The following is a 26,422-nucleotide window of genomic DNA, read 5'->3' on the forward strand; positions in this document are numbered from 1 at the left end:
TATTGTTACTGTAATAGCATTTCAGACAGTGATTGGAAATCCATTTTTAAAAGTCTTCAAGTTTTAGCAGTTGTCTTGAACAAATGATCGACATAGTCTACCAATCTTCTCTTGTTCTTTATCACAAATGGGTTTTCTAAACAATATTCAGTAAAATGTCAAATGATCTACCTTTGTAATCTACCAAGTTCATCTAGTCAAGAATCACTTATTTCTTTCTTAATTAGAATGTTTTTATTCCAGACCTACAGCCGCAGAATTTTTAAAGCACAAGTTTTTCCAAAAAGCAAAGGTAAGTGATTTTTTAAAAAAGAGGTAAGCAATACCACTGATGCACCTGGTCAGCTGTGTTGATGATGTGCAAGTTTCATCTGTATATCACTCAGAGTGTATATCAAAAACGATAACCTAAGGAAGGAATGCTTTGCTACACCCAAAGACCTATAGGTGTGTGCAGCTGCAACACTTTGTAAGTAATTGTTGCTGAGCTACAGTATTCATATACATCTCAGGAGTAGCTTTGTGTACATGGTGATTTGTATTCCTCTTTTCACTTCTAATATCAAATACACAACCTTCATTCAGAAGAAGAAAACATTTGCATAAAGCTTTCTATTCTAAGTTACTAAAGCTAGAAAATCAACAGAATGATATCAAAAGCTAATATATAGATGGCAGACTGGGTGGCTGTTAACTCAGATGAAGCCAACAGTGGAAGACACCCTCATAAATGATTGGAAAGAAATTCCTCTGACCTGTTCTCGTTCTCATTATCTACATAAGCAGGGTTCCCCTGATTACCTAATGGTCACATTTTGGATTTTTTTTTTTGGAACGAGCCGTTCTGCAGAGCACTTGAGATTATCAATATCAATCTGAAAAACTACATCATGTACATAGCTGAGAGGAGGATAAATTTAGATGGGGGAGATGTGAGTGAAGGGTTTTGAACTAAGTGAATATGCAAGTACATGGAAAAATATAACATGTGGTAAAATATGAGTGCATCAGATATGGTTGGTTCTTCGCTTGCGAAAATCAGGAGTGCCGGCACGATAGTTGGTGACTATAGAGGACAATTCTGGATCTGCAGACTCTGGAGCAGTAGGGACGTGGGAACAGCTGGAATGCATGCACTTGTGTAGTGGGATCCTTGCTGCATCTCCTCTTCTTTTCAGCATTCGCGCTTCTGGATTCCTCAAAAATTCTTGGCTGCTCTGTCGATCAGCGGTCTCTGTCACAAGCCAGCTGTTGCCGCTCGTTGACCTTGATATTTGCCTGAGAGAGCTGCTGCTTAAGTTGGTTTTTGTCCCTCTTGTGGGGGGCACCATGATCTATCTTGCCCTGAAAGAGTTCTCTATAGAGTACTGCTTTCAGTAACCTGGAGTTGTCCGTGCTAGACACGTGGCCTGGCCTGCGGATTGCTTGAGCAGCAAAATGGCTTCAATGCGTGGAAGTTGAACTTTCTTCAGGACCTCCGCTATTGGAGACATAATCCTGCCAACTGATACTCATGATGGAGCAGAGACAGCACTGCTGGAAGTGGTCAAGCAGCCAGATGTTCTTTTGGTACAAAACCCAGACTTCGGAGCCGTATGGTAGTGTTGTGACGACTGCAGCCCTTTACACCTGGATTTTTCTGGACAGACACAGCTGGTGGTTCTTTCACACACGTTTCTGGAGGCGCCCGAAGGCATTGATGGCTCCGGTGGGTCGATTATTAACTTACCTTACTATCATAGCGTCGTTGGAGATGATGCGTCCCAGGTAGGTGAACTTCTCAACCGTGGCGAGAAGGTCATTAATGGTGGTCCAAGGTGGGTAGTAAATGCCACGATGGGGCTTCTGATGGAGGACTATTGTTTTCATCCAGACTGATCGTTACCCCCAAATGCCCTTGCAGCCTTGGTGAACTAAGTGATTGCAGCCTGTAGCGTGTTCTGTGTGTGTGTGTGTGTGAGAAGAGCACAGTCGTCTGCATAATATAGCTTGAGAATAGGCTCTTGGATGGTTTTTGTTTGGGCAAGAAGGTGGCGGAGGTTGAAGATATTTTTGTCAGTGCAGAAAGGATGTAGATACTCCTGGAGGTGATCTCTTTTGCTCCTCATAGCATCATGCTGAAAAAGATGGCAAAGAGCGTGGTGCCCAAACGCAGTCTTGTTTCATGTTGGTACTGATGGGGAATGGGTCAGACAGATCGCTGTTGTGTTTAACCTGACCGCTTTGGCCTTCAAGGAGCTGCTGCAGGATAGTGAGGAATTTCAGGGACAGCCAAGCTTCGATAAAATCTTCCAGCGACTATCAAGAACAACAGGGAGAAAGTGGATTGCTAAAACACCAGAGGACCCTGCTGTCCACCACTGTGAAGACCTTACCAAAATTCTCTTGGATGGAATCATCTCTACTATTGCCAAAGGCAACCTCAGAGTCGGTGCGGATTCAGAGTGAACAAAGGCACATCTGACATAATCTTCATCTTGCGCCAGTTACAGGAGAGGTTTTGTGAACAGAACATGGGACTGTACACACCATGCATTGACAAAGTCAGCCATAATGAGTGCATCAACTTCGGTCTTAATATACAGCATTTTTCAAAATTAAAGTGGTGAACCTTTGAGATTCAAGACTCAGTTGCTGAATCTATGTATATTTTTGTGCATTAAAGGAATTGCAAAATATGGGATTAGTGCAAGTGGTACCGAGGTAAAAGACTTAATACTGGAGTAGATACAAGAGTCTGAATAGCCTGCACTGTTTCTACATTTTGTGATCAGCCAATTTCAACAACTTGGTGACCTGCTTCAGTGCATCAGCCATTTTCGGTTTTTGCAAAGAGTCTTGCACAAATTCTTGGAAATTAATCTAATCCATTGACATTGCACTGCCAGCAGAAGCATAATCACTGGGGAATACAAACAGAACATTCACAAGTTACTTTCACTTGCAGGAATGTTATTTCTGGGCCTTGTGCCTCCAGCTTAAGCCAGATACAGCAACTTAGGTCAGTGTTTCACCTGAGCAAAAAGTAAAGCTTGATATTTTTATACAAAAAAAGTTTCAGATGAGGCTTGACATCAGTAGTGGTGGCATGCTGAAGAGGACTCTACTAACAGAACTTTCAGAAATGTCATAAGAGAACGTAGTTAGAAACTCCATAGTGCACTAGTCCTCTGCTACTTTTCTGCAAATATAATTGTGCCTTGTGTTTCTGTAGCTGCCACACAAAGTTCATTAAAATGCAACTGCAGATGAGTAACAAGAGCTACTTATTCTCAAGTGGCGATTGTTGCTGGCCCACTTTGCCCTATGTACTATTTGCCACAATTCCAATGTCCTATGCATGATGGTAAAAGGATCACGAGCAACACCAACCTCCCAATTCATAAAGACATGACAAAACCATTTTAAAATCGGCCAAACGTTCTAGGGAGCATAAGCTAGTATCAATGTTTTGGGTACAAAGCTACTGTGAAACACGTCCAGAGTTGAAGTATTGGTTCAGCTTCACTCAAAAGCCATGGACAGTTTATAAAAATCTAAAAGGGGTACTGACGTTCTGGCCACCTGCTTTAAAAATGGGCATTACATGAGGACTCCATTACTGAATTCCAAACAAAAGAACATATTGTATCAATCTGCCCTTTAAGTTGTTATGGACGAAGCAACGTGAATCCCCATTTGGGTTTTTTTTTTTTAGAGGCACCAGACTAGATGTTCAGCTTCTCTCAGGTGGTCCCAAACTCTTGCTGCGAATGGAGGTTTGACCATGAGGATAGCAACTCCATTCCGTGCAAAATCCAGTGCAACAGATACCCCAAAGATCTCATCCCTTAGAAAGGAAGGATCCTAGATGGGCTACACCTTAAAAGACTGAAAGACTAGCCTGGAACAGAGAACTATGGCAACCTGATTTTTGATGGCCTATGTCCCAGAAAGGGTAAGGGTGATTGTGCTTAAGGAAAAGAAGACTAGAGATTGAAGTTTGAGGATTTTCATTCCAAGAGAAGGATGAAACATTTTAAAGTTCCCATTAAAGTACATACATCTGAAGAGAACCTGTGGTCATTGAGTGAAGCTCTTCGGGTCACCTCTTTCAAGGGTCTTTTTGTTTTGGCTAAAATGGGTTAGACAATTTGAGTTTGTTAGCATTGTTCATGTCCCTAGAATTTTGTTTTGTATTCTTGGTCAACAGTCCACTAATGAAATCTAGAACTGAAAATTGCACTTGTGTAGAGATATGGCCTTTACCATGAAGGTCCACTTTAGGATACTGCAGAGACATAATTGATCAGTATAGAAAATTATTTTGAATTATTAAGAAAAGACTTAAACGAAGACAAAGATGAGAAAAATGAATTTATGAAAGAATTCTAGATCTGAACAGATAAAGGAGTGGCATATGAAGGGAGAAGAGATATGAAACTGGAGCTACCAGAACAATTTAACTAGGGAAGATTGCATTTATATAGTGAAAGGACCATGGAGTAGAGACAGATAAGTTAGCTAATATAGTGAAAAGGTCTTTCCTTTATTGACGGCAATATAAAATATCAGAGTCAAGATCAAAAGTACATTTATACTTCAAGTTGTTATATCCTCTTCTACATATTTTTGACTTAATATATTCTAATCTTTGTTAACCTTTTGCATTTTCCCCCAATGCATTAGAAAAGTTTGAAAGTTCAGTTAAAGTTATTATCAAACTACATTTCAGATTCAGTTTATTGTCATTTAGAAACCACAAATGCAATGCAGTTAAAAAATGAGACAACATTCCACCAGAATGATAACACAAAAACATATGACAAAACAGACTACACCAGAAAATCCACATAATGTTTGGCAATCCCCAATCCAGAGTCCGGAGAGGCTGCTGCGTATTAATATCGCACTACCATCTTAGCGTGTTCCCTGGAAAGGAGCTCCAAATCCAACAGACAAAACAAGACCAAAAACTAAAGCTACAAGACCTGCACAAAACCACATAGTTACAACAGTGCAAACAATAGCATAATTGATTTTTTTAAAAACAGACCATAGGCACAGTAAAAATAGTCCAAAGATGTTAAAGGACTATAAGTTCAAAAGAAATCACCACACAGTTTCCACAAGTCCCCTGGATCCCGACAGACTCGCCATTCCACGCCAGCGGCAGAAGGGAATACCCTCGCTATGGACTTCCACGGCACCGCCCGACTCAGCCTTGCAGATGCAGCACACAATGAAAGCTCCATCGAACCCAGCCTCACAGATGCAGCACACACCGAAAGCGACCTGACCGCAGTGGACTCCAAGTCTGTCGAACCTCCGAGCCTTCGACCATCCCCTCCGGCACAGCTTCTCCGAGCACCATCCTCTGCCGAGCGTATTAAGATGGCCCCGCCAACGGCCATCGGCAACGCAACCCCGATGACTGGGGGCCTGTTCTTCCCAGCAGAGTCCCGGACCTCACAGCAGCAGCAGCAACGAAGAAGATCTTCCTGGAGATTTCCCGATGTTCCTCCGTGCTCCCACATCCGTTTTCAATCGATTATGATTGCGCATGGCACCCCACTTCACAAGTAACAGATAATCAGCTCCGGAGTGGCCGCTGCAAGCTGCGTCGCGCTGCTATATGTCACCATATTCAGAATCGGGTTTAATGTCTGCGACTTATGTCATGGAATTTGTTAACTTTGTGGCAGCAATACAATGCCATACACGATAAATATAGAAAAAAAAAACAAATTTTATAGCAGAGGGGAAGAAGCTGTTCCTGAAACACCTAAAATAATCCTGAGATTCACTTTATTGTGAGCATACTCAGTAAATCAATAACCTTATTAGAATCAATGAAAGACCACACCAACAGGGTGTATAACCAGGGTGCAAAAGTCAAAAAACTGCAACTACAAAAAAAATTATAATAATAAATAAATAAGGAATAAGTATCGAGATCATGAGATGGAGTCCTTGAAAGTGAGTCTGCAAGTTGTGGGAACAGTTGAATGATGGGGAGAGTGAAGTTATCCCCATCAAGAGCTTTATGTTTAAGAGGTAATAACTGTCCTGAACTTGGTGGTGCAAGTGATAATTGAATTATTTTTATACTATCTTTCCATTTAATAATTCAACTGATTCCCAAATTACATGGCAGAAACTAAATATTTGCTATGGATATCACAGCCCTTGTTTCTCCAAATATGGCATGCAAATATTAAATTTGACATGATTTTTCTTGTGCTTTCATTGGATTGAAGGTCCTGCTTTAGTAACTTCCATTGGTATTGTTACGTTCCCCAGTAACCGGGTGACTTACCAGCAAAGATAGATAGGTCCGCTGAAGCCTGGTGCTACTATTTTCAAACGTTTTTATTTATAAAGGGGCACAAACGTATGGTTAATACAAAACATTCAGATCATATACGTCGTCACAACTCAATCTAAAGCACAGGTATAGTAACAATCAATCAGAAATAAGCTCTATTGTTGTCTAGGGGTAATGTATATATTGTTCGCTGTATATCTGTAAGTCTCTTGCGGCCACTGCAGTTCCACCAGCTGCCGTCTGTTGTGGTGTCGCGTTGGTGCACTTTTGTTAGAAAGAGAGAAAGAAAAGGAACACTTGCCCGTCGCCCTTGCGAGGCAACTCCCTGCTGTTAGTTAAAGCGGTTTTTCCTTTGGTTCCAGCCACAGACTCCCGATCCGGAATCTAACGCACGTGTCTTCCTTCAAAATGGCTTCCCGCTCCGACGGGAAGCACTATCGTGTCTTCTTCGTGTGTCTCCTTGGTGCGTCTGAGGCCCCGCCTTGGCAGCCCACCTTTTATCTGGACTGGCAGGGTTGTCGATGTCCATCAGGGTCGGGGGGGGGTGGGGGGGGGGGGGGGGGGGAGGCAATCTTTCCCCCATCACCCATCTCACCTTGCCCTGAGGGTCTGCACGTAGGCCAGTTCCTTATTCCACAAAGGTGTCTCCCAAGACAATGGCTATGTCCAAGGCTTTTGTCTTGTTGAGCGACCAGCCCACATTCCAAACCGTAAGGCCCTCTCCCTCTCCCTCTCCCTCTCCCTCTCCCTCTCCCTCTCCCTCTCCCTCTCCCTCTCCCTCTCCCTCTCCCTCTCCCCCTCCCCCTCCCCCTCCCCCTCCCCCTCCCCCTCCCCCTCCCCCTCCCCCCTCCCCCTCCCCCTCCCCCTCCCCCTCCCCCTCCCCCTCCCCCTCCCCCTCCCCCTCCCCCTCCCCCTCCCCCTCCCCCTCCCCCTCCCTCTCCCCCTTCTCACAAAGGAGGGGGCTGAGGTCATAACAGTATGTTTTTGATTACTCCAGACCAGCTTGGGTCTTCATATTCAGTTTTCAGGACGATTGTCTGCAAAGCTTGCTATTAGCTATAAATAGAGCTTGAAGCTTCTCAATTAACTATTCAATGAGAAACATTGATCAAGTAACTATAAAATGGAATTAACAAAGCACATAGTTAACCCAATTAGATTGGCAGATAATCTCTACACTTATAGTTTGAATACTAAATGTATTAATTTCAACTTTTTAATTATTTTCAGAACAAGGAATATCTTGAAGAAAAATTGCTAACTCGAGCACCTACAATGGCAGAAAGATCAAGAAAGGTAAACTTTATTCATTTTTATTCTCCTACAAAGTGCACCTTAATTGCAGTCCTACGGGGACAAAATGGAATGAGGAGTCCAGAGGATGTGGGAAAGTCTCGGGAGGAGTTGCACATTTTTTTTAAAGTTACACTGGTATGCATCTGAATCTATTTTATTGTTGTTAAAGTTCAAGTAAGATAGAGAGAATGAGATTATTACAATTGCATAATTACTTTTCTCTGAATGTACATAGCTTTGTGTTGAATAGGTGAGAAGGGTTCCAGGCTCCAGTGGTCGATTACACAAAACAGAAGATGGTGGCTGGGAATGGAGTGACGATGAATTGGATGTAGAGAGTGAAGAAGGGAAGGCTGCAGTTTCTCAGTTGCGGGTAGGTGTTTATTTTTAATTGAGAAATCACAAAAGTAACACAACGTAAAACATTGGAAACAGGAAACACAAAAGAATACGTGAACATTTAAATCGAGCTTACGTGCACCACTTCCACTGGCAGCTCATTCCACACTCTCATGACCCTCTAAGTAAAGGAGTTTCCCCTCATGTTCCCCTTAACTTTTCACCTTTCACCCTTAACCCATGACCTCTAGTTGTAGACCCACCCAGCCTCAATGGAAAACGCCTATTAGCATTTGCGCTGATCCCTGCAGCACTCAACTAGTCACAGGTCTCCAATCAGAGAGGCAACCGTATGCCACCACTCTATGGCTTCTTCACAAAGCCAACATCTAATCCAATTTACCACCTCATCTTGAATGCCAAGTGACTGAACCTCTCATGTGGCACCTTGTGAAATGCCTTGCCAAAGTCCACGTAGACAACTTCCAATACCTTGCCTTCATCAATTTTCCTGGTAACTTCCTCAAAGAAAATTCTCCATAAGACTGTTTGGACACGAACTACCATGCTGACTATCCCTAATCAGTCCATATCTATCCAAATACTCATGTATCCAGTCCCTCAGAATACCTTCTAATAACTTTCCCACTACTGGTGCTAGGCTCAGTTGCCTATAATCTCCTGGTTTATTTTTGTAGCCTTCCTTAAACAGTGAAACAATAGTAGCTTTCCTCCTTTCTTCTGGTACCTCACCTGTCACCAAGGATCATTCAAATATCTCTGTTCGGGGCCCCTACAATTTCTGCATAATCCTCCCTTACTTGCCTCAAGATAGCAAGCACCAGCTGCTCCTGTAATTTCTGTAGGGCTCATGCCCTCACTGCTGCTCTGCCTCACTTCTATAGACTATAGAATGTCTTCATTCTCCATGCCATTCCCCTGAGTGAATGCATATGCAAAAAATCCATTAAAGATCTCCCCCATGCTCTATGCATAGATTACCATTCTGATCTTCCAGAGGATCAGTTTTGTCCCTTGCAATCCTTTTGCTCTTAACATACCTGTAGAATCCCTTGGGATTGTTTGCTAGGGGAACCTCATGCTTTCTTTTAGTCCTCCTGATTCCTTAACTGTTCTTTCTTGTACTCTTCAAGTACCTTATTTGTTCCTAACTAGTTAAACTTCTTATGCATCTCCTTTCTCTTTCTCAGCCAGGACCTCAATATCACTTTAAAACCAAAGTTCCCTAAACCTGTTACCTATACCTTTTATTCTTACAGGCACATCAAGTTTTGTACTCAATTTCACTTTTGAAATTATCTTGCAACATCTTGACACAAGGCTTCAATGTATATTGGTTACTTTGCTGCTAGCTCACAAGCTATCCAACATCCAATTCCAAAGGAGCTGCTGTTTCTTCCATAGAAATATTGTATAATATCACTGAAACATTACGCAAGCTTTTAGTTAAATCTAGTGTTAAGCCTAGTTTATATCAGCTGTGTTATGTTTTCTGTAATTTGAGAACCAAAACACAGCTGTATATTTTTTTGTGACAAACAGCTTTCAGTTCCTTGTCATGCAACGTTATCAATCATGTGCTAATGGAGGCTACTCAGCCCTTTTTGCTCCTGCCATTCAGCAAGGTTATAGCAGATTTAACCATAAACGTAATTATGTACTCTTGACTAACTAATAGTGCTTCACCCTCTTACTTAACAAAATGTGTCCTACTTGTGCTCATAAAAATATTCAAAGACCTCCATTGCTCATTAAAGAAGTCAAAAATCAAATGACCACAAGTCCAAAGTGTTATGATCATTTGAAATTTTGTTTGCCTCATTCCTCTTATTTTTGAACAATGACCTTGTGTTCTTGATTCTTCACAACTGTCCTGTCCTGATCCCTCAGGATCTCATGTTTTAGTTGCATACTCTTTCAGTCTTCTAAACTCTATTGAGCCTAACTTATCTCAGCTTTCCTTGTAGTGCAATCTGTTATTCCAGATTCCAGCTTTCAATGAATTAACATCTTTCTTTTAGAAAGACCAGTATTCTACACCTAGTTGAAATGTGATCTCAATGAAGCAAAACCTTGCTAATTAAATATTGAATTTCCCTTGTTATAAACTATCTACCTTTACTAATTACTGTACGTCTATGCAAGACTTCTGCTAATTCTCTCCACCATCAATGTGCAGTACTTCAAGAAGATGACATCTATCACTAAGACCTTAACATCTGGGATATGCCACCTTCTCATTACTACCATTGCAAGTAGAAGTACAGAAGTCTGAAGTTCCATAATCATTGATTCAGGAGTAGTTTCTTGCCCTTATCAGGTGTCTGAACAATCCATGAACACTACTTTGTTATTCCTTTTTTTTGCACTATTTATTTTAGTTACTTATAGTAATATTCTCTTTGCACTGTACCACTGCCACATAACAAAACCTTTCATGTCATTTGTCAGTGAAAATTCTGACAGTTGATTACAATTACAGGTACACATCATTATTTCTTATTTTTCATGCCAAAAAGGGCAGCTTCATATTTTTGAATGTATTATAAGTAAATTTCAATTTGCCCGTACATAAGCTACAAAAATAAGATGTTTATTTTAGCTGTAAATTGACAGCAGAGAAAATGGATAGGTGGTTAGTGAAGGGAGCATTGAAGTGAAATTAATGACAAAATTGAGTGACAAATGTTTATACTAATGTATGTGCTTCTTTCTAATAGAGGATCAGCACAGATTGTACAGTTTCAGTCTTCAGCCCTCTCTTTTACAATAATCATGAAGGGTCTCACACCAAAATTTCAACTGTTTATTTCTCTCCATAAATGCTGCTGGACCTGCTGAGTTCCTCCAGCATTTTGTGTTGCTCAAGATTTACAACATCTGTACTGTTTCTTATAGGAAATGGGAGCAGAATTGGGCCACTTGGCCCATCAAGTCTCTTACGCCATTCAATCATGGCTGATTTATTTTCCTTGTCCATCCAATTTGTCTGCCTTCTGCCTATAACCTTTGATGCTCTTACTAATCAAGAACCTTTCAACCTCTGCTTTAAATATACCCAATGATTTGGCCTCCCCAGCTGTCCATATAATCAATTCACCGCTCTCTGGCTAAAGAAATTCCTCCACATCTATGTCCTAAAGGAACGCCTTTCTATTCTGAGGCATTACCCTCAGGTGCCAGACACTCTCATTATTGGAAACATCCTCTCCATATGCACTCTGTCTAGGCCTTTCAGTATTCAGTAGGTTTCAATGACATCCTTGCTCATTCTTATAAACTCCAGCAAGTTCAGGCCCAGAACCATCAAATTGCTCCTTATGCGTTAACTCTTGCATTCCCTGATCATTCTCATGAGTCTCTTCTGGATACTCACCAATGCCAGCATATCTTTTTGTATATAAGGGACCCACAACTACTCACAATTGGCCAGGTACTGTCTGATCAATGTCTCATAAATCCTCAGCCTTACATACTTGGTTTAATATTCTAGTCCCTTTACACCTCCTGAGTTTTGAATTTTCTCCCAGTTTAGAAAATAGTCTACATCTTTATTCCTTTTACCAAACTACATGACTAAGCACTGCTCTATGCAATATTCCATCTGCCACTTCTTTGCACATTCTCCAAAACTATCTTTCTGCAGACCCCCCCCCCCCCCCTTAACACTAACGGCCCCTCCACCTATTTTTTTGTATCATCCTCAAACTTGGCCACAAAGCCATTAATTCCATCATCCAAATCATAAACATATAACATGAAAAGAAGTGATTCCAAAAACAACCTCTGTAGTACACCACTAGTCACCAGTAGCCAATCAGAAAAGGTTCCCTTTATTTTAACTCTTTACTTCTGGGCGGTCAGCCACTTTTCTATCCATGCTAGTATCTTTCCTGTAAAACCATGGGCTCTTGTTCAGCAGTCTCATGTGCAGCACCTTGTCAAAGACCTACTGAAAACCAAATAAACGACATCCACTGACTGTCCTTTGTCTATCCTGCTTGTTATTTCTTCAAAGAATTACAGCAGATTTGTCAGGCAAGATTTCCCCTAAAGGAAACCGTGCTAACTTTGGCAGATATTTATCATGTATCTCCCTTCGAGTACCCCAAAACCTTAATAATGGACTCCCAACATCATCTCAACCACTGAGGTCAGGGTAACTGGCCCTCCTTTCTTAAGTCTCATGATTCTTGAGAGAAATGCCTCCACAATCTCTTCAGCTACCTCTTTCAGAGCCCTGAGGTGTGGTCCATCTGATCCAGGTGACTTATCTACCTTCAGGCCTTTCAGCTTCCCAAGCTTCTTTTTAGTAATAGAAATTATACTCCTGCCTCCTGACACTCGAATTTCTGGCAAGCTGCTAGTGTCTTCCACAGTGAAGACAGATGCAAAATATTTATTGCATTCATCGCCATTTCTTTGTCACCTGTTACTATCTCTCCAGAGTCATTTTCCAGTGATCCAATATCCACTCTCACCTCTCTTTGCTCCTATATCTGAAAATAGTTTAGTATCCACTTTTATAGTATTGGTTAGCTTACCATCATATTTTATCTTTTCTAACCTTGTGCATTTTTGGTTGGCTTCTGTTGGTTTTTAAAAGTTTCCCAAACTTCTATCTTCCTGCTAGTGGCCCCTTCCAGTTCAGCTCTTGTACCTTTGTAATTCCCTTTAGTCCATTGATACATCTGACTTTATCTTCTCAAACTGCATGGTGAATTCTGTCGTATTCTGATCTCTGCCTCCGTAGGGTATCCTTGCCTTAAGCTCCCTAATTAAAATCTCATTCATTACACAGCACCCAATCTAGAATTGTCTTTCCCCTAGAGTGCTCAACTACAAGCTGCTCTTGAAAAGCTATCTTGTTGGCATTCTACAAATTCCGTCTCTTGGGACCCAGCATCTGCCTGCAATCTATCTGTCATCAAGGATGTATATACAGAAAGGTGCCAGAAAAAGGCCAGTGACATTATAGAAGGATCCCACCCACAGTGCTAATGTTTGTCCCACTCCCATCGAGAGGGAGTCTACGTTAACATCCACGCTAGGACTACCAGACTCAGTTATTTTCCCCAAGCAGTAAGGCTGATCAAAATCTCCACCCACTAACCTACCCCCAACCACCACTACTTTATCATTTCCTGTCAGCCACTTTGTGTATAGACACTCCTGTATCTAGCTTCATTTTATGGACATGCAGTCAATCTATGCATATATTTATACTTACTGTTTTTTTAAAATTAATATTGTGTTCTTTATTGTACTGTGTTTTTTTATGCTTCATCAGATGTGGAGTAACAAGTTTTTTGTTCTCCTTTATTCTTGTGTACTTGTGTACTGGGACATTAAACAATCTTGAATATTAAAATCTTACATGACAGTTTCATATCATTGCCCTTTCACTTGCCTTTTCTATCTCCCATGGTAATTTGTAACTCCCATCCTGGCTTTAGTTTGGAGGCCTGTATATAACTCCCATCAAGTTTTTTTAACCATTGCAGTTTAACTCTGTCCACAAGGCTTCTACGTCTTCTGATCCTATGTAATCTTTCTAAGGATTGATTTCATTTTTTCCCAACAGAGCCACCTTAAGTTTACAGTGTTGTTGAGTAAATTGGTGGACCTGTTGCAAACCTCAGATTCCTGATGTCTTTGATCACTTCTTTTAAGGATAATGAGATGATTGAAACATTGGTTTTAATTTTCCAAAAATTATTTTATTTTGGGAACCCTCCATTAAGTTGAAATTTAACAAATGCAACTTCTTTTTTCAAAATGATAGGATGCAGAAAACATAACCGGCAGACCAAGAAGCATAATATTTATCATGTGGAAAATGTCAGAATCTATTCTGAAATTTTTAATGAAGGGAACTTGCAAGCTAATTTGGGTGGGGTGAGAAAATTAGGTTATTTATGGAACCAAATTATTGGAATTCTTTGAACAGGTGACATATTCCTTGGTGTCTACATTTCCGATGATCTCACCTGGTCCTTGAACTCCTCCATCCTGATCAAAAAGGTGCAACTGCACCTTTATTTCTTGCGGAGCATCAAGAAAGCTCACCTCTGTCCCAGGATACTGACGGACTTGTACCACTGTACCATTGAGAGCATACGCAGCAACTGCATCTCAGTGAGGTATGGCAGTTGTCCCGTATCGGACTGCAAAGCACTCCAGCGGGTAGTGAAAACTGCCTGGCAGATTATCGGCACCCAATTGCCCACCATTGAGAACATTTACCATAAACACTGCCTGGGCAGGAAGAAAAGCATAATCAAGAATGTATCTCACCCTAACCATGGACTTTTTACTCTCCTTCCATCCGGTAGGCACTACAGGAGCCTCCACTCCCACACCAGCAGGCACAGGAAGAGCTTTTTCCCTGAGGCTGTGACCCTGCTGAGCCTCACATCACAATGCTAAGGAGTATTGCACCCATATTGGACTGTCTCTGTACTTTTATATTTGTGTGCTGTAGCACTTACTTTTTATTCGCAGTTATTTTGTAAATAATCTTCTTTTGCACTTCTGATTAGATGCTAATTACATTTCATTGGCTCTGTATCTGTTCTCGGCACAATGACAATAAAGCTGAATCCAAGCTAATATGTTACGGCTAAAGGGGAGCCATTGGATGAATTATACCTATTAGATATAATTGAGTCTCTTTGCAAGTTGGATGTCTGTTTGAAGTGGTGTGCTATATGAACTAGTGCTCAGATATCAACTTTTTACAGTTTGGGTAAGAGTATTATTGCCAAATTTTGATTACACGCAAAGTAACTGAAGCTAATGCTATAAAGGGTTGTCAGTAAATGAAGTAAGTGTGCAAACATCTGGCAAGTGAAGAATCCTGTAAAAAAGAAAAAAAATTGTTCACTTTGTTGATAACCAATTTAAAGATATTACCTAAATGATGAGAGATACAAAACTGAGATGGGTATGTCCTAGGTAGGATTCACAGATGGCTGGTGTAAAGAGACTGCAAGTAATTAAGGCTAACAATGTTTTTTTTTTAATTATCATGTATTGCTGGGCAATTGGATATAAAAGTTGTTAAGCTTCAGTGAACATTTTTAAGGGGAGAGATATTTGATGTGCAATGGATGAAAAGTTATTATAAATTTATAGACATGCAAAGTTGTGGCTACCATGGGAACAGCCATAATATTAAATGACAGAATATATGCCAAGTGGTTGCCTTCTACTCCCGTATGTATTTGTAGGTGATGAGGGAAGAGTTGGCTTAAAACATTTTTTCAGGCTTCCTAATGTAGTGAAGGGCTAGAGGTTATTTAGAATTTTAATGTGGAGTAGCGCTAGGTTAAAGATTGCTGTCATATTCCGCTACTTTCATGGTCGAAGACCCTACTTATGCCAGACATTCTCTCTTCTCCCCACCCACCCCGTCAGGCAAGGTTTCAAAAGCCTAAAAGCACTTATCAACAGACTCAAGGACAGGTTCTATCATTGTTCCCTGGAAGAATAATATGGACTCTTGACCTTACAATCTACCTTATTTTGATCTTGCGCCTTATTATTTTGCTGTGCTGCATTTTTTTACAACTCTTTTTATTCTGCACTCCTTTATTATTTAATTTGTACTACCTCAATGCACTGCTTTTTATTATTATCGAGATGTTGTGGAATAGGCCCTCCCAGCCCTTCGAGCCATGCCGCCCAGCAATTCCTGATTTAACTCTTACCTAATTACAGGGCAATTTACAATGACCAATCAGCCTATTGGTCAGTACGTCTTTGGATTGTGGAAGGAGACTGGAGCACTCAGAGGGTGGAGAACATAAGGCCATCATGGCTGATCCTGGATCCCACTCAACCCCGTACACCTGCCATCTCGCCATATCCTTTGATGCCCTAACCAATCAGGAAGCAATCAACTTCCGCCTTAAATATACCCATGGACTTGGCCTCCACCGCAGTCTGTGGCAGAGCATTTTACAGATTCACTACACTCTGGCTAAAAAAAAATTCCTTCTTTGTTCTAAAGGATCGCACCTCAATTTTGAGGCAGTGCCCTCTAGTTCTGAATACGCCTACCATAGGAAACATCCCCTCCACATTCACCTTATCCAAGTCTTTTCAAGATTCAGTAACGTGCAAACAGCAGCAGGAAGTGAGCTGGGGTCACTGGTACAGTAAAGCATTGTGCTAACCACTTTGCTACTGTGCATGAAATGATCTACATGGACCGTATACAAGACATGTTTTTCGCTGTACCTTGATAAATTTGACAATGCATCAACTGACCTTTTTACGGAAGTTATCAATTTTTTGATGCTCTAAAAATAACACATTATTAGAAACAAACATGATATACAATAGGTGAATATCTTGAGGGCTAATATACCAACCCCATTATCACAACCCCTCCTGGGTTGCACTAAATCTTAAACTTCATAGTGTGTTTTTTTTTTAATTCTATCAACATTTGACAGCAGAGTGCCACCGCTAAAGGAGTTGCTGCCTTATACTGATCTAAAAACCCAGGTTTAATCTGACGTTCACTGCTGTCTGTTTGGAGTTTCATGTCCTCCTTGTGCTATTTCCTCCATGTGCTTTGGTCTCCTCCCACATCCCAAGAGCTTACAACTTGGTAGGTTAACTGGCTTTTGTAAATTGGTCTTGGTAAGCAGGTGACTGAGAGAATTTGGTGTGAGTTGATATGACTATGGGGGGCGGGGGGAGAGTGTGGTCGCTTGAAATGGGATTGCTTGTATGAATAATGTTAATGGACGCTTGGTGGTATGTGGAGATTTGGCACAATGGGCTTCCTTTCTTGCTGTATGTTTCTGACTCAATTACTGCAATTTTATAGTTATGTTGCAAACATTAAAATGATATGTTACAATGATCGTTTGCTATTTTTCCTTCCAACAGTCTCCCAGAGTGAAGGAGTCTCCACCGGGCCAAGAGGTGATTCTGAGCGTTTTCTCCTTTTAAATCGTGGCATTTGTGTAATTTCCAAAGTAAATCACTAATTACTTGAAAAATTGCTGCTTAATTCTTAATGTTGCAGTTCTAATGAATTCTATTGATGTAAAAGGAATGTCAATGAATGTCTGTTATAGCACAGCATAATTAAATGAAGCGTCAAAGATTATGTTAACTATGTGACGCCTTACTGCTATAGCACTTTTTTCTGGGCATCGCTTTCCATGTTCCTGATTGAGAGAAGTACAGGGGACTGAGTTCCACCTAGGACTCAAATGTTAATTTGGTCTACTATACCTAGAAAACATTGAGTATGTCCCACAAAACCTCCCATAAATCAAACAGTGCAATGGATTTGTATTCCTTTTCTCAACAAAAGTTTATTGATTAATCTTTGAGGAACTATCACCGTTTTGTTAATATCATGCAGTAAAATTATTTTTCTAATTAGCTTTTCTAATGTTATAGAAGTCATTTTAATATTATATGTATTTATTTTATAAAGGATTTTTGCTTAAAACAATGAACATTAATTTTAGAACAGCAAAATTATTGTCTAACCACCATGATATTATGCTTAATCGCCAATATGCAAGTTGAGAGGTTTAGTGATGAGGTACATACTGTAGTTCTCAGGCTAGTCTATGCTTTGAGTTCTGTGACAGTGTTTAGTTATCAATGCACTAGAGTTACTCAAGTTGGGGTGACAGTCCTGAAATTTGTCACAAGGCAGCATGTGCGGTTTAGATTATGACTGAGAAAATAATGCAAAGTTTAGGTTTAGCTTGAGGGGAGAAAAAGTACAAGACAAAACTGATTAGGTAGAGAAGAGTGAAGTAAAAATGGTAAATCTGGAGTGCCAAAAAACAGAAACCCTAAGATTGAAGATGGTTTCATTTTCTACATTTAACTGTAACCACACTTCCTCAATAAAAGAGGTTTTACCAACCATTAGATGGGGAGGGGCTGTTAGCAAAGAACTTAAAAGGTTTGCAGTGTTCAAGCACAAAAGTCATTAGATTTGAATTGAGTTTGTTCAGGACTTTGCTAGAAGATCTACTCCACATAAGTGCAGACCCAGCAAGTCAAGTTACAAGGAGTACTCAACCAATAATCAAGGAGAAGTGGAAAACTTTGGACTGATAAATGAAGTGTTGGCACTGATTTGTTAAGAGCAAATCATGCATCACTACATAAATTTTTAATGTGGTGATGGATAATGTTGATAAGGGTAGAGTGGTAAATGTGTTCATTAGACTGCTTAAGAAATGACATTGCCAAAACATAGTTTCAAACTTTGCATATACAATTTTGACATTTTATTAGCAGAATAGTAACTGACTTTAGGCGGATTGAGGAAAATCAGTTAAAGTTGGCAGGAAAAAGAGGCAATTTCAGAATCAGTGTAACTTGAGTGCAGTATACATATTCATACCATCATCGGACAATTTGCAAAGGTAGATTTCTTTGGAGCTAAAAGCAGCAAACGGCCTTGTCTGTTTGAGAGCAAAAGTAAGGAAGATATATTAAGCATTTTATAAAGCACAGATTGCACTTTTGCTGAGCATCACTTTGGAGAAAAGATTTTCAGAGATGCATCAGTATAGTAACAAGGATAGAAAACTTCAGCTAAATGGAAAGACTGAAGGAGTAGAACAAGTAAATACAGATCTGGTAGAGATCTTGACTTTCTTCCTTTGTACATTAAGTGCTATCCAAGATTCTGTTTGTGTTGTAACTCAAGTCAAGCGAAGCACTTTCCAGGAGTAGCCAAACCAATACCCAAAGTTTTAGTTGAAGCCCCCACTTTTATACAGCAAGGCAGGAAGGGATGTAATAAAGGATGGTGTCAGCACATTCATTGATAACAAGTAAAGGAATTGGATCAAATGACCACACTTTACAGGACTGTTGAAAATAGAGGAGTGATTGATTAGATAGCTCTACCAAATTGTTGGAGCTGGCATGATGGCCACAATGATAGCCTCCTGTTTGCTGCTGATGATTCCAAAATGCCACTTGTGCTATCAACACCACCTAGAGGACATTTCAAATCAGTGAGATTTGAGGCCTAGTGACTATATTAATGCTTTACTAAAATGAGTATAAAGTAATATGAGAACGATTCTTGTGTCTTTTTTCCCTAATTGTAGCTTTACACGTCAGCGGAAGCACCAGGCTCAAATATTCAAGTCCCTTTCCAAACCCCACAGGTGCTACCTCAGCCAACACCAAAAGTACCCGATGCCAATCCGGTGCCTGCTGGTCAACCTTCAGCGATAGCAGCCCCAACACCTGCGGCAAAACCAGACCCGACCCAACAAGCTCCAGCTCAGCATCAACTACCGGCATCTCAGGTATGCTACATTTTTAGAAAGGGGTGACTGCATTTTTCATAGGCATGAGAAAATCTCAAGCTGCTGGAAATCCAAAGCAACACTCAAAATGCTTGAGATTCTCAGAAGGCCGGTCAGCATCTGTGCTAAAGAGTAAACAGTCAACATTTTGGGCAGAGACCCTTCATCGGGACTGGAAAGGAAGGGGGAGACGTCAAAGTACTAAGGTGGGCAGAGGGGAGGAAGGAATACAAGGTGGCAGGTGATAGGTGAAACTGGGACGGGGTGACACAAAGAGCTGGGGAAAAGGGAATCTGATGGAAGTCAGAAGATCATGGAAGAAAGGAACAGGGAGGAGCATCAGAGGGAAGTGTTAGGAAGATAAGGAGATAACGTGAGAGAGGGAAACAGGAAAGGGGGGTGATGAAGGAGGGTGGGAGGGGGGCACGCAGCTAACAGAAGTTTGATAAATTGATGTTCATGCCATCCAGGCTGGAGGCTACCCAGATGGATTATAAACTGTAACTCCTCTAACTTGGGTGTGACCTCATCTTGGGAATAGAGGAGACCATGCACTGGCATGTCAGAATGGGAACGGGAAGTAGAATTGAAATGGGTGGCCATCGGGAGATTTTGCTTTTTGTGGTGGATGGAGCAAAGATGCATGGCGAAGCAGTCTCCCAATCTATGTCAGGTCACACCAATGTACAGGAGCACTGGTTAGGGTAGATGACCCCAACAGCATTTTTCATCTTTGCTTTATATGCTTGAAAGTAAATGATATTTGATTATTTCTTGTCTAATAATTCCCAAATTACATTTTTCAATGTTAAGGAATTCCTAACTGTAATTTAAAACTGTACAACTTTCCTGTAATCATTGTTTTTTAAAAAAAATTATAATGGCAAATGGTAGACAACTGCTCTCAATGGATGGGATATGGTTTGTCTCATGAGATTTGCTTCTTGTTGCTGTCTCCAACTTCTGAATTTTATTTCAATTTGGTGGACATGCTGAACTTTAGTGGAGCAATTTGTATATATTACAGGCAGTCCCTGGGTTACGTACAAGTTCCGTTCCTGAGTCTGTCTAAGTCGGATTTGTACATAAGTCGGAACAAGTACATCCGGTATTATTTAGCGTCAGTTAGTCAAACATTTGTCTTAGTATATAGTATATATTTTACCTTTCTGTGCATATAAAACACTTAAGAAATGTATGTATTCCAATAATTAAACCACTGCGTTGCTCAGTAATAATTGTAGCTTTCATCGGGGCAGGGCCTTTCACATGCTCCATTATTCTCACTTTATCCGTTATCCTTTAAAATTGTTCCGATAGTTGACCCACTGTAGCCTAACACTTTTCCAATGGCCTATGGCGTTTCACCTCTTTCCAAACGCTTTATTATTTCCACTTTATTTTCAATTGCGATCGCTTCCCGTCAATGGAACAGAAACACTACGGGCGGCAGATCCCGACCTCCACCAGCTTCCGAGGTCTGCTGGGTCCTAAGGACCACCACTGATTTCCCCGGGTCCTAAACTACACCGCACTGAGACAGGTCAAATGGGACAAGTGGGGGCTGTGCTGGATTTGGGTATTTGATCCTCCACAATATTCCGCGTGGAAATTTAAACTGGAGGTGGCAGTGTTTTTTTTGGGGGTTTTTTTTGGAGGTCGAATTGCGAGCTCAACATCAACCCGGCATGGGAGCGGTCTGTCACTAAATCGAACTTGGGAACCTCTGTTCTCTAGCCCGGCGCTGATCTGACTGCGCCACCAGCTGACCGGAGGGTGGGGGGGGTGGTCAGGGTGAATCTTACTAAGAAAAATTTAAGCCAAATACAAAGTTGAACACTCAACACAGTGTCAACGGCAACGACTTAAAATGGCGGACGGCATCGCGATCCGTCTTAAAATGGCGGACGGCGTTCTCCTTCATCAGTTCGTAAGTACGAGTTGTCCGTAAGTCAGATGTTCGTAACTTGGGGACTACCTGTAAAGTGTAATTCTTCAAACTTCACATTTTAAGTTGTACATTAGTGGCAAAATATATATTTAGATAGATAGATAGATACTTTATTCATCCCCATGGGGAAATTCAACTTTTTTCCAATGTCCCATACACTTGTTGTAGCAAAACTAATTACATACAATACTTAACTCAGTAAAAAATATGATATGCATCTAAATCACTATCTCAAAAAGCATTAATAATAGCTTTTAAAAAGTTCTTAAGTCCTGGCGGTTGAATTGTAAAGCCTAATGGCATTGGGGAGTATTGACCTCTTCATCCTGTCTGAGGAGCATTGCATCGATAGTAACCTGTCGCTGAAACTGCTTCTCTGTCTCTGGATGGTGCTATGTAGAGGATGTTCAGAGTTTTCCATAATTGACCGTAGCCTACTCAGCGCCCTTCGCTCAGCTACCGATGTTAAACTCTCCAGTACTTTGCCCACGACAGAGCCCGCCTTCCTTACCAGCTTATTAAGACGTGAGGCGTCCCTCTTCTTAATGCTTCCTCCCCAACACGCCACCACAAAGAAGAGGGCACTCTCCACAACTGACCTATAGAACATCTTCAGCATCTCACTACAGACATTGAATGACGCCAACCTTCTAAGGAAGCACAAGGCATCTGTGTTGGCAGTCCAGTCTAGCTTCTCATTTAAATGGTGTTTGAGCAACAAAAGCAGTTTGTGAAGTAGATCTCATGTTGAACTTTGGTGTAGTTTAAGTTCTCTGATTCTATATTGAAGAATATGCAAGTTGAAGAAGTGATTCACTTTCTCTTGGAATTGAATTTTCGCTAATACTGTGAACACATCCCAAAATATTTTGCACAACTTCTTATTCTTTTTAAGACCACCTTTACCTCTTGTATTTGGTGTTTAGCAAACCAGCCATGCTTTGCATATTTGGCCAATGATTCTTTACTCTTCAGCTATGGCATGAGGTTATGGGTGGCTTGATTTTATTTTTGCCACCCTCCTTGTCTAGTAAATGAATTCTGTTTAAGATTGTCGGCAGTGTGTAAAATGATCTCTGTAATTTGTTGAATTGTTTACTGTGGGAGTATTTGCTTGCTGATTGATGGACATAGCCTTTGCTGTATAATTTCATTGCATTTTTAATGGTGCCCCTCGTATAATCTTAGTTAACAATCTATCAGGAGTGAATGAATTGGAAAATCTGAAATTTGTTCATACAAAAGATATGCATACTGGATTAATTAATACCAACAAATTAATAACTGTAGTTTTATTGAGCATAGAGAAAAAGCAGTTAAATGGATTGATGATCATCCATAATCTAATTGAATAGTTTGAGGTTGATTGTATGTGAAATATCAGATGTTTATTAAAGATGGTGTGGGGCAGCACAGTGTGTGGCTAAGCATAACTCCATTGCCATATTCAAGTTTGATTCAGCCAGTGACAGTGGTATCTTCAGCAAAGCTGGTCATGAATCAGCATATAGGAGATGAGTGAAAATTTGTCTGAGTGGTGCCATAACAACAGCCTCTTACTCAATATCAGCAAGACCAATGAGCTGATTATTGACTTGAGGAAATAAGCCTCATCAGTGATCAGAGATGGAGAGGGTCAGCAACTTTAAATTCTTTGTTATCATTTTGGAGGCCTGTCCTGAGCCCAGCCCTTAAGTGGAATTATGAAGGAAGCACAGTAATGCCTCTACTTCCTTAGGATTCTGTGAAGATTCGGCATGATATCTAAAACTTTGATACCTTCTATAGATGTATGGTGGAGAGTATATTGACTTGTATCACAATCTAGAATGTAAACACCAATGCCCTTGAATGGAAAATCCCACAAAATGTAGTGGGTAGGGTTCAGTAAATCAGGGGTAAAGCCCTCCCCACCAATGAGCATATCTACACGAAACATTGTAATGGGGCAGCAGCATCCATTATCAGGGACTGCCACCACCCAGGTCATGCTCTCTTCTTGGTGTTACCATCACGAAGAAGGTATAGGAGCCTCAGGACTCTCACTGTCAGGTTCAGGAGCAGTTATTACCCCTCAACCGTCAGGCTCTTGAACCTAAGGTAATAACTTCACTCAACTTCACTTGCTCATGAATGAAGTGTTCACACAACCTGTGAACTCGCTTTCAGCGACTTTTCATCGCATGTTCTCAATATTTATTGCTTATTTATTATTGTTTCTTTTTGTATTTGCACAGTTTGGTATCCTTTGCACACTGAACACCCACGTTGATGCAATTTTTCATTGATTCTACTATGGTTATCATTCTATTATGGATTTATTGAGTATGTCTGCAAAAAATAAATCTCGGGGTTGTACATGATACTTTGATAATAAATTTTGAGCTTTAAATATAAAATGTGGGCCAGCACAGTAGTGTAGCAGCTAGCACAATGCTTTGTGGTATTAATGATCAGGGTTCAATTCCCCCTGCTGTCTGTAAGGAGTTTGTATGTTCTTCCAGTGACTGCAATGGTTTCCTCTGGGTGGTCCAGTTTCCTCACATATTCCAAAAGCTGTACAAGTTGGGAAGTTATGAGCATATTGGGAAATTATAGGCATGTTATGCTATGCTTTTAGTGCCAACATAACATGCCCATAACTTGCTAACTTGCAGACTGCCCCTTAGCATAATCCTAGGATTGTATTGGTCATTGATGCAAATGATGCATTTCACTGTATGCTTTAATGTTTTGATGTAGATCTGACAAAAGGCTAATCTATAAATCTTTAAAATCGCTTGGTTCTGGGATGTGTTCATCCTCTCTTAGAACATAAGTCATAGCTGTGTATTGCTCTTTTTTGTGAAGTTTCCAAGAGAAATTCTAGTGTGGCACTTGTTATTGGAGCACAACTCCATAGTTGTAAATACAAATTCTGCATGGCAATTGGAGTGTTTCAGCAATCAAATCTTTTTTAAATGTTCTCAGTAATGGTCACAAAACTACTAGATTGGCATAAAAGGTACATCTGGGTTGCTAATGTGTTTCATGTAAGGAAATCTGCTGTTTTTGTGACTTCGCTCCCAGACTGCCTCCTCACTTCAGAGCAATTAAGAATGCAGTCTTTGTCATAATTAACAGAAACATCCACATCTTATAATCGTTTAGAAAACAAATATTGATTTTTTTTTTCTTTTGTTTTGTTTTCAGCTGGCTCCTGGCTCTACTGCTGCAGATACGCACCAAACATCCATTAGCCTTGTGTTAAGATTGCGGTAAGTGAAATCTTGTATTGGCTAATGTAGTACCTAGAGCTATTATAAGTTCAAAAAGTACAATAAAGTGTCCAAAAGGTTCTGTATCAGCGCATTCTTAAAAATTTCAGAATACTTTCTGAAGAATCCTTTTTCAATATCAATTGCGATGAGCTGGGTGCATGTCTTCACCATCATCAAGATTTCAAATTCTGTAGTTCCCATTACCATCCCAACCTCAGTCCATTTGATATTTGTACAAACATAACTATTCTTGAGCTCCGCTGTCCCATATATTGTCTATTACTCTAAGTATGTGTTCATCTCAACTCTGCTAACTTGCTCCCAGACTGCAGCATCCCTTTGACCCTGTGTCTCTGACCAAATTGGGAAAGAATCTTCATCCCCAATTCCAAAATAAATAGACCATTATCTGGACAAGTTGATTTTTTTGAAGAGGTTTTTAATAATCTCATCTAAATTAATTTAAATATTTTGGGAAGTGGTAAAAAGAGTGTTCAAGTAGGTTTTTAAAAGCTCCAATCGAATGATAACTGAGCATTGATACCATTTGGTCATGGTGAATATGCTGACAACTCCTTTTACATGTTGTCTTGTACATCCTAATACAAAGTGATTGATGGCTACTTGCATGAATTTCATTGCATTTTTCTCTTTATTCTTTGTGTCTAACCATTTAGATAAAGCAGTCTCTGTTATCTAAACATCTGTAACTCTAGGTGATTTTTTTTTTCTTGATTCCATCTTTAAAATCACAACTGAGATTTTTATTAAAGAAAATTAGTAATTCTCTTAGCATCACGTTCAACATCCAGACTAGTACTAAGTTAGTTTTTTAAGCACAACCACAACTGTTTTAAGACAACTACACTTCACATATAATCTATACATTATTGTAAAGCTATACTTGGATAGTTGATGGAACATGGGAATGTGAGTGATTAGCAAACATTTGGAAAACTGTAAATTACTGCAACACAGTGCAAAGATTCCTGGTATTTAATGCAAAGAAACCATTGAGGTATGCCTTCTGCCCCATATTGATAAGTATGCATTCTGCTTTGTTGGAATATGGAGAATTAGATCATTTTGATGTCTTTGCTGGGTGAAAAAATTCTTCACAACCCTTGGGGTGGTATGGCAACATGGCAATTACTGTTACACATGTCAGTGACCCATGTTCAATATTGCCATTGTCTGTACGTTCTCCCTGTGACTACACGTTTTCCTCCAGGTGTCCCAGATTCCTCCCACATTACAAAAAACATACAGGTTAGGAGGTTAATTGGTCACATGAGTGTAATTGGGCAGTGCAGGCTCGTTGGGCCAGAAGGGCCTGTGACTGTGTGATATCACAAAATTAAAATTAGAATTTAAAAAGTGCTGCAAGTGCCTCCAAGCATAAAGGGTGGAGCTGAGATCTGTCATCAGCTTTACATGACACATATTAAATACTAAGTCTCCATTCTGTGAAATGAGCGATATGACAGTTTACATGCAAAATGAAATAATTATACTTAAGAACAAGTAGTCTTTTCTGAATACAGCATTAAATTACATACACCTTCCATCTAATATATATCAACCAAACCACAACTCGGCATTTGAACCATAGCTGAAAGGTGCTTTTGTTTACCACTGCCCCTCCTCTCTTTCACCCACAGGAACTTAAAGAAGGAGCTGAATGACATAAGATTTGAATTTACTCCAGGTAGAGGTAAGATGTTCTTTTACATTTTTTTATTTTTCCTGTTCTAGCTGGAGCATGGAACCAGCTGCCTCTATTAAGTTTTTGTGGATCTGCTATAGCAGTCAAATATAGAGTAAAACTCTCACTGTGGAGTCTTCAATCCAGACATAAACAAGTACATTGCTATGTTATTTTTCCAGATCCTATACCATGTCAGCTCTTTGTAGCTATAATTTTGTGTTAAAT

At 40.2% G+C, this 26,422-nt stretch overlaps 1 protein-coding gene across 3 annotated transcripts in view; it reads left to right on the forward strand.

Moving 5' to 3' along the window:
- LOC140729213 (serine/threonine-protein kinase OSR1-like) overlaps nucleotides 1-26,422 on the forward strand; it is a 138,030-nt gene that overhangs the window by 100,405 nt on the left and 11,203 nt on the right. For 2 of the 3 annotated variants that reach the window (XM_073048733.1, XM_073048747.1), the window contains 7 exons: nucleotides 244-292; nucleotides 7,538-7,603; nucleotides 7,854-7,976; nucleotides 16,868-16,903; nucleotides 19,075-19,278; nucleotides 24,422-24,486; nucleotides 26,151-26,203. In XM_073048733.1, coding sequence (XP_072904834.1) covers nucleotides 244-292; nucleotides 7,538-7,603; nucleotides 7,854-7,976; nucleotides 16,868-16,903; nucleotides 19,075-19,278; nucleotides 24,422-24,486; nucleotides 26,151-26,203 — 596 coding nt within the window. The remainder of the gene's footprint in view (nucleotides 1-243; nucleotides 293-7,537; nucleotides 7,604-7,853; nucleotides 7,977-16,867; nucleotides 16,904-19,074; nucleotides 19,279-24,421; nucleotides 24,487-26,150; nucleotides 26,204-26,422) is intronic. The other variant, XM_073048740.1, reaches the window with a different exon arrangement.

Source organism: Hemitrygon akajei, chromosome 1, assembly GCF_048418815.1.
Source record: "Hemitrygon akajei chromosome 1, sHemAka1.3, whole genome shotgun sequence".
NCBI lineage: Eukaryota > Metazoa > Chordata > Chondrichthyes > Myliobatiformes > Dasyatidae > Hemitrygon > Hemitrygon akajei.